The sequence below is a fragment of the Drosophila suzukii genome, chromosome 2L (assembly GCF_043229965.1).
Source record: "Drosophila suzukii chromosome 2L, CBGP_Dsuzu_IsoJpt1.0, whole genome shotgun sequence".
Taxonomy (NCBI): Eukaryota; Metazoa; Arthropoda; class Insecta; order Diptera; family Drosophilidae; genus Drosophila; species Drosophila suzukii.
The window spans coordinates 24,464,831-24,474,586 of record NC_092080.1 but is presented as its reverse complement, the minus strand read 5'-3'; the positions used below and the strand labels follow the sequence as shown (position 1 = coordinate 24,474,586).

Sequence of the window (9,756 nt, the reverse complement as noted above, 5' to 3'; positions counted from 1 at the left end):
TTTTGACTAAATGCAAACGTATTGTCACTGTTGCCGCCATAATTTCAATTTAATTTTTAATTTCTTATGTTATGTATAAGCACTCGATAATTCTCGATGTACCGATATCAGAAATATCGACCCATTTATCTGTTTAAGAACCATCCCTAGAACCGGCAGAAGCGAAAGAAGAAAAGGAAAAAGACAAAGTTTTTAAGCGTGCTCCGCAACGCCAAATGTAATACACATTGATTCGGAAGCTAAAATTTAAATAAAGTTTATTTCAAAAACGTAGTTTACCGCTATCCGTCTGTGCCTTCAATTTGGTAGTGTGGGCTGCTGTAAAACCAATTCAGTTTCGCTCTCAACATTCTTAAAAACTTTGTACACGCGTGGTTGTCGTTCTAACTGTACAATTACGAAGCGACGTATTTCCAATTAGCCATAATATTGTGAAATAGCGATCACATCCCTTTCTTGAACGTTAGGTGAGAAAAACGTAATATGTAAACGAAACCAACAAAACCCCAGAATATACGCACACAACTACAATTCTGCCACACGCCAAGCTTACATAGCCTTAAAAGTGAACAGAGATGAGCAAAGAAGTGTGTAGAATATGCAAGAAAAAAGCGACAGGAACTGAAGAAAGTTGGGTCCAATGCGACAGTTGTGAAAGTTGGTACCACTTTCGCTGCGCAGGCGTCGACGACGACGTCGAGAACAACGATTGGAATTGCGATCCGTGCCTTGCTGGAGGTAGCTCCAAAAACCCACCTGGAAGGATATTACGATCACCGCCTCCAAATCAGTTCGACAACTCCAACATATTACCAAGCCAAAATAAGGTCGAGCAGCTAGTGGACAACCTCATCGATATGGACAAAACCAGTGACGGACACATTATTCCCGATGATAATTCTACCGCAAACAAAAACAAGCTTATGCTTGATATGCTGGAAGAAAAAAGAGCTTCCGAGCAGAGATTTATCGAGGAGAAGTATAAAATTTTACTGCAAATGAATACGCTAAACGTATCGACAGACGGGCTGTTTCAGGCGACGCCCGCATCACCGTCCAGTTCCCAAATCGCCGCAAGACAAGCTATACCCAAGGAGCTTCCTTCGTTCAGCGGGGATCCTGAGGAGTGGCCAATGTTTATCAGTACATTCGAACACAGTACTTCCGCAGCAGGGTTCTCCAATGTTGAAAACATGCTCCGTCTACAAAAGTGCCTAAAAGGCAGGGCACGAGAAATGGTGAAGGATAAGCTTCTACTTCCTAGTCTAGTTCCGGAAGTAATGAGCACGCTAAAAATGTTCTTTGGCAGACCCGAGCACATCCTGGAGAGGATGATCGACAAGGTAAGGAAGCTTGCGCCACCCAAAGAAAAATTGGAATCCATAATAGAGTACGCGCTCGCAGTACGCAACATTTGCGCAACGATCGAAGCATGCAGCCTAACAGCGCACTTAAACAACCCAATGTTAGTCAAGGAGCTTGTAGACAAACTTCCAAGTAACCACAAACTAAACTGGGCGATGCACACCCGCGACGAATCGGTCCCTCCCATTAAAGCTTTCAGCGACTGGCTCTACAAAATAGCGCAGGCGGCGTCGACTGTCGTGACATTGTTTTCTCACAGGACAAGTTCTGTGAATACCCATGATAGATGCGCAGCCAGTTCGAGCCAGGTATCTACAGCCCAGCAACAGACTAATCCAAAATGCATTGCATGCGAATCCACAAATCATTGGGTAACACAATGCGAACAATTTAAATCCAGCGCCGTTGAACAGAGATGGCAAGTCGCTAAGGCCGGAAAGGCCTGCTTTCGATGCTTGAAGCTTCATCGAAACAATTGTCGACCAAAGGATTGCGGAGTAAACGGTTGTACAAGAAAGCATCACCCTCTACTCCACTCGGAAAATGTTCCCAATTTAGCCAACGAAACGGGAAATCAAGGACATGTAAGCACACACCAAGGCGATGTAGAAGGAAACCAGTTCTTCCGAATCGTACCCGTAACCCTACACTATGACGACAATGAAATCGAAGTTTTCGCCTTCCTGGATGAAGGATCATCTGTGACCCTAATAGACGCATCAATTTTTGACAAGCTCGGTATAAAAGGTACACCTTCACCGATTTGTTTACAATGGACTGGAGAAACAACTCGGTTCGAAAATACTTCCGTGCGAGCATCAATCCAAATCTCAGGCGTTAGCTCAGAAAAACGTTACTGGCTCAACAACGTTCAGACTGTCAAAAATATTGCACTCCCAAAGCAAACCGTCGATATGGATGAGTTGCGCAGTAAGTACAGCTATCTAAAGGACCTGCCATTAGAGACCTACTCCACGCAGCCAATGTTATTAATTGGAACAAACAATTGGAAAATAGCCGTTCCTCGCAGGATCCGCGAAGGCAAATGGAACGACCCAATAGCGTCAAAGTGCATGTTAGGGTGGACTATCCAGGGATCAGCCAACTCAAACCGTCATGTATCTATGCACCACTGCGATTGCAACTGGCGAGAGCTTCACGATGAAGTCAAAGAACAATTCAACCTCGAGTCAATTTCGCCTAAAAAACTGCTTTCAAGCGAGGACAAACGAGCAGTCGAAATCCTAGAGCAGACTTGCCAAAACAAATGTGGCAAATACGAAGTTGGGCTTCTTTGGCGGAATGATCTTCAAAAACTTCCCGAGAGTCGCACTACAGCTCTAAAGCGCCTACAATGCATGAGATCCAGAATTCTGAGCGAACCGGATCTGTTTACAAAAATCGATGACCAAATCAAAAATCTTCTTGACAAAGGATACGCCAAGCAACTATCTGACGAGGAGGCGAAGAAAGAAGAAGTTCGCACTTGGTACTTACCCGTATTTATAGCCCTAAATCCGAATAAGCCTGGAAAGATAAGGCTGGTTTGGGATGCGGCAGCAAAAACAAACGGAGTATGCCTCAACGACTTTCTGTTAAGCGGACCGGACTGCTTAAACCCACTCATCGACGTTCTCCTAGCCTTCAGAGTCGGAAAAGTCGCCGTGAGCGGCGACATCGCCGAAATGTTTCACAGGATCAACATTCGCCACGACGACATGCATTCTCAGCGCTTTCTTTGGTATGATGTCAACCGAAATAAGATAAACACTTACGTCATGCGTGCGATGACCTTTGGTATCAATTGTGCACCATTCATAGCCCACTACGTTCGCGACAAAAATGCAGAAGTCCACCGGCAGCAATTCCCATTAGCCTTGGATGCGATTCAGCGTGCGCACTATGTCGACGACTTCATCGACAGTATGAGTGATGAACAGAAAGCCATCGAAATATCCAGCCAAGTAAGAGAGGTCCATTCCAGAGGCGGATTCGAAATTCGAAACTGGGCGTCAAATTCCAGTACAGTTCTCTCGTATCTTAAGAACGATGGAGACGCCAAAAAACAGGAGCCAGTGCAGTTCGGCGCTACAGAAAAGGTTTTGGGTATGTATTGGGACCCACATAAAGACGTATTTAAGTTTGTTTGCAGATTCTCAAGACTTAAGCGAGACGTCCTTACCGATCCTGCAGTCCCAACAAAAAGAGAAGTCCTTCAGGTTCTAATGTCGATTTTCGACCCCTTGGGCCTACTGTCGTGTCATACGATCGGATTAAAAATCCTTCTGCAGAAAATCTGGCGATCAAACATCAGCTGGGACCAAGAGCTGCCAGAATCACTGTTGGAGGACTGGAATCAATGGAAGCTGTTGCTGCCTCAAGTGGAAACATTTAATATTCCGAGATGCTACTCCCCAAGGATGTCTTTTGGAACACGAGTCGGCCTGCACACGTTCGTGGACGCTAGCGAGCATGCTTATTCTGCTGCTTGCTACCTGCGAGTGTCCCAAAAAGACGAGGTGGACGTTATGCTAGTAGCCGCGAAAAGCAAAGTGGCGCCACTAAAGCCACTATCTATTCCGCGCATGGAGCTTCAAGCCGCCGTGATGGGCTCACGCTTAGCAAACAAAATTATCAACGTACGTAACCTACGAGTCGACGATCTTACGTTCTGGTCGGATTCACGAACCGTTCTACAATGGCTGGTGATGGATCCTCGCAACTTTCAACAATTCGTGATGCACAGAATCGGCGAAGTCCTGGAGACCACTCGGGTGGATCAATGGCGATGGATCCCATCAAAACTCAACGTCGCAGACGGGGCGACGAAGGTCATCAAAAACCCTTGTGTGGACACATGGCTTTACGGACCAGAGTTTTTGAAAAGCGAACCCAGTAAGTGGCCAACAGTTCCATCACGAGCGACGGAGATCGATACGACCGAACTACGCAGACACGTCTTCACAACTCGTAGTGCGAACAAAGTCTTACTCGACGTGGAATATTTTTCCGATTGGCGGCGCCTATACAGAGCCGTCGCAAACATGTCTCTATATATTCAGCGACTTCAAGCTAAATGCCAAAGGACTGACATGCCGTCAGCAGGGACCGAATTTCACGTCAAAGAAGCGCAGACCCTACTATACAAAGAAGCACAGAGGCTCGAGTTCTCGGATGAAATCCATTCATTGATTAACAAAAAACCAATAAGCGCAAAAAGCAGATTGACTGGATTAAACGCATATCTGGACGATAACGGAATTCTTCGCACTAAAGGACGAGTGAACGCTGTGGGATATACTATGGACGCTATAATATTGCCACCAGAGAGCCGAGTAACATTTTTATTAGTCCGGTTCTATCACGAAAAATATCATCACCTCGCTCACGAAACCGTGATAAATGATATAAAATCCAAATTTTATATTCTGCGCCTAAGAGTACTGCACAAATCCGTAAGAAAAGCCTGCCAGTTATGTAAAATTCGTCGCGCAATGCCACAGCCTCCACAAATGGCCCCGGTTCCAAAAGCTAGGTTGACCAGTTTCGAAAAACCATTCACGTGCACCGGCGTTGATTATTTTGGGCCTATCCTAGTCAACGTTGGAAGACGCAAAGAGAAGAGATGGGTTGCGCTGTTTACCTGCTTAACCCTGCGTGCAGTCCACTTCGAGATCGCTCACAGCCTCGATACAAGCTCCTGTGTGATGTGTTTCACGAATTTCATGGCACTACGTGGGACACCAAGAGAAATTTATTCCGATAATGGAACTAACTTCAAGGCCACGGAGAAAGCATTACGAGAGGAGCTGATCAAGATCGACTTCGATAAAATTGCAATCAAGTTCGACGGCATAAAATGGAAATTTAACCCTCCAGGAGCCCCTCACATGGGTGGTGCTTGGGAAAGATTAGTCCGCACAACCAAAACAGTCCTAAAAAGCATCTGCCCGAATTACACATTCAACGACGAAAGCCTAAGGTGTGCTTTAATGGAAGCACAGTTCATCATAAACTCACGTCCGTTAACTTTCGTCAGCCTGGACTCCGAGGATGACTCCGCGCTGACTCCAAACCACCTGCTAATGGGCTCATCAAATGGATACAACCAATCAAGGAAGAGAAGATGAATTTAAGACGTCATTGGAACGAGGTTAAACTTTTTGGAGATCGCTTTTGGCAACGCTGGGTGAAGGAGTTCACACCGGTACTTACTAGACGGACAAAATGGTTCGAAAGATGTCCCCCTATATCAGTCGGAAGCGTTGTCATTATCGTCGACGAAAACTTGCCTAGAAACTTATGGCTTAAGGGCCGCGTGACCAACACTATTCCCGCCAAGGACGGACAAGTTCGTCGAGCCACTATTAAAACGCAGCATGGGATCCTCGATCGACCAGCCACAAAGATTGCGGTCTTAGATGTCGGCTTAGAAGATGGTAACTGACCCCCTAGGATCAATTACAGGAGGGGGAATGTTGCCGCCATAATTTCAATTTAATTTTTAATTTCTTATGTTATGTATAAGCACTCGATAATTCTCGATGTACCGATATCAGAAATATCGACCCATTTATCTGTTTAAGAACCATCGCTAGAACCGGCAGAAGCGAAAGAAGAAAAGGAAAAAGACAAAGTTTTTAAGCGTGCTCCGCAACGCCAAATGTAATACACATTGATTCGGAAGCTAAAATTTAAATAAAGTTTATTTCAAAAACGTAGTTTACCGCTATCCGTCTGTGCCTTCAATTTGGTAGTGTGGGCTGCTGTAAAACCAATTCAGTTTCGCTCTCAACAGTCACATTTATCAGCACTATCGCCTACGAAAAGCTTAAGAAAGCGCAAGGAGTCGACAAGCCGTACAGCTTAATACAAGCTGGAACAGCGAGTTCAAAATTTTAGAGCACATACTGTTGACCAAGGAGTATATTTCTCCTGTTCTTCTAAGCTTGTCCAAGGCGCCGGAGCCCCTGGCAGCGGACGATGTTGCGGTCTTGGAGGATTTAAAAGACGTACTGGCTCCTTTCGATGAAGTTACAACTCAATTATCTTCGAGTGCAAAAGTAACTGTATCATGCGTAATACCCATATCGAATGGACGTGTGCAGAGTTTGTACGAAACAAGAGATCAGTTAAGAACAAAAGAAGGCGAAAAACTGTGCACACTTTTAATTGGGAAGTGTAAGAAACGACTGTTTCCCTTTAAAGAAAGGTCCTCCACTCGTTTGGCCACAAATTTAGACCCTCGGTTTAAAAAAGAGGGTTTCAGGTCCCACTTTAATGCGGAGCAAGCCGTATCTCTACTTGCAAAAAACATTTCTTCTCTCCCCCATACCAACAAGGAACCCATTTTACCCTTATGTTTATATATGAGCGATACAATCGTGATAGTATCGAGGTTTAGTCCGCAAACTATCAAAACTATCGATGGGGCTACCAGAAAACCGCGATTGAAATTTTTTTTTAAGTTGGGACTATTGATTGGAAACTTTTATGAGAGGTGTTTTTATCTGATAGGTTGGCATAAATAATAATTAAGAAGTATTTTTTTTTTTTACACCATGTAGTTTAAAGTTATACATAATCTTAACAAGAAACAAGGAAGCACGCTATAGTCGAATACCTCGACTATCAGATACCCGTTACTCAGCTAAAGGGACCAAAGGGAAATGGAGATATGCAAGCAGCAAAGCGAGATTAAAATGCGCCACCTACCGGCGGTAGACAGATTTAAGAGTTATGGGCGTTAGAGTGGGCATGGCAAACTTTTTTTGGATCAATCGATAGGTATTGGCGTGACCAATACATTTCAGTTAAAATTTTGTATCTAGCATAAAAATTGTGGGCGTCACAGGTTATGCGGTTTGTGGGCGTTAAAGTGGGCGTGGCAAATCGGGTATTGATCAATCGATAGGTATTGATAAGAACAATACATTTTAGTTAAAATTTTTATTCTAGCATCAAAACTGTAGGAGCCACAGTTTTGGGCGGTTTGTAGGCGTGTCACTCTGCTGAAACAAACTTGCGCTGCGTAAGAAGCTCAGGAATCTTCACGCCAAATCTCAATAGCCTAGCTCTTATAGTTTCCGAGATCTCAGCGTTCATCCGGACAGACGGACAGGGCTAGATCGACTCGGCTAGTGATCCTGATCAAGAATATATATACTTTATGGGGTCGGAAACGCTTCCTTCTGCCTGTTACACACTTTCCGACGAATCTAGTATACCCTTTTACTCTCCGAGTAACGGGTATAAAAAGGCATCGCCATATCTTTGCTTCTGTCAAATGGATAAATATTTATATTGTTTTTAATTCCGATTTAAATGGTATAATATGTTTGTAAAAATATGAAACCGTTTTAAGACCACCATTGAGATAGAGTGACCGGCGCATTTTTTTAACGTGGTGTCCCGCATAGGCATAGTCCACGAGCTCTTAGATTTTAATACAAATTTAAAATGCCCTGGAGAGCATTAGCCAGCAGTCTCAAAGAAAAGTCAAATCAACAAAAATGCAGGGAGACGTGTTTCAACCAGATCAAATGTTGAGGATGACAATATCAAATTCATATATCAACACAAAAGCATGGAAACTGCCTTACCAAACTATTAAGGGAAAATAACAATATTCAGGAACAGAAGAGACACATGTCTCTACAGTGCAATTGAAATTATTTAACATGTTGCGTCAATCAGTGGGTGAAGACTCTGGCGAATACAGTTGCTTTTGAATGCCAATTGGGTCGGCTCAACACTGCTTACGTTCTCAGCCATTTAAGTCAGAATTCCTCTTCTCTGTTACTTCGCATATAAGACATCTTAGTTTTATGTAACCATCTAGATTTTTGTAGATTCTAATAGAGCATTGATTGCAAATAGATCGACCACATTTGGTGCATACAACTTGGGCATCAATCTCAGTAAATTTGCAACAATTCAAACATATATTATCTAATGAATCACCATAGCTTATAAGTATTTCAAAAATGTATTTTTGAAACAAATAAGCTGGCTGCAAATTTTTCATTGAACGACTCTCCATGTAACATATTGCAAATTGTAAAACAAAAATGCCACAACTAAAACTTCTTCTACGTATACGGTAATTTTTTGATAATTTATAAACTTTGAAGCAATTGGCGTTTACCCAAAAGGATCAATAAATATAAACATTTTGTTTCAAAATATCTACAAACAAGACACAAAAATGACGATTGTAGCAGTGCGGAATTATTAAATGGCACCCACCGTCATTATAGGCAGATTTAATTAGTTCCTCATTTTGAAACCCATATTTGTTAAGTTGACATGGATCATACATTATTGTCATAATATAATGGATCATTTATTATTGTAATATACTAGAGCAGTCAAAGCGGCGTCTAAAATAAAGTTAGACAGCCACTTCTTGTTCTGCAGTGTTAATATATCATTTAGTTCAATATGATAGACAAACCGAGAAATATTTAAAACGGTTATTCTAAGTAGACATGTGATAACCTTCTTAAAGTTATCTTCCATTTTAAAACTGGTATTTTCCAGAGTGTAGGAATGATCCAATTGAATTGTATCATTCAACACTTTTAATCGACAGGATTCCAAATGCTCTTCACGAACCTTATTTAGTCCGGAAAAATCACTTTTGAACAATCCAACCTTAAGTTTTTTAGGACCTTTTTTCTGCCAACTTTCTTTGAATGCTGACAGTTTTTTATCTGACATTTCCCTAAGAACTGTTTTCCCCTTAAAGGTAGGTTTTTTTGAGTGAGAGAAAAACCAAAATATTCTGGATGGGCTAGTTCAATTTGCCGAACCACAGATTTTGAAAGATCGTCCATTTTTCGGATAAATCTTCCTAATTTTATTCCTTGGTTCGATTTAACGACGCTGCGTTCCAATGTCTTAAAAAATGACTCTATTGGACCAATGCTGGCCCTTTTATTGCTATCATCAGTATAAATGCCTATATCATTGGTGCAAAATAACATCAGCCATTTTAGGATGAAAATAAATAATTTTTTGGTCAGTTTCTGTCTGCACTGAAATGGTTTTTGAAATTTCCTCAGCAAAACTACTAAACAGTAGCTTAATTTCACTCCTATCCGCTATTGTTTTTAGGGGTTCATCTTGAATTTCCATTTCTGGCTTATCAAATTGTTCGTACTGGCTCAAATCAAAAGTTGCTGAGCTACCTCCAAATAAATAATATATAGCCTCTACAACATTATTATTTGTAAAAGGAGATAAAAGAATAGTGATTACGTTGCAAAACCATTCCTCTAAATCCTTAATATTAATAATATTATAGGCCAGCCCGAGAGAATTTCTAATAAAATCTCGCAAATCAATGATTGCCAATCCAACGGTTTTGTCGATATCAGCACACATTAT

At 42.1% G+C, this 9,756-nt stretch overlaps 1 protein-coding gene across 1 annotated transcript; it reads left to right on the top strand.

The window, feature by feature from the left end:
• The first annotated feature begins 575 nt into the window (after window positions 1-575).
• On the top strand, window positions 576-5,495 carry LOC139354817 (uncharacterized). Its single transcript, XM_070999068.1, has 4 exons — window positions 576-1,343; window positions 1,779-3,329; window positions 3,657-4,139; window positions 4,869-5,495. The coding sequence occupies exons 1-4, from the start codon at window positions 576-578 to the stop codon at window positions 5,493-5,495; spliced, it is 3,429 nt and encodes a 1,142-aa protein (XP_070855169.1).
• Window positions 5,496-9,756: the final 4,261 nt, after the last annotated feature.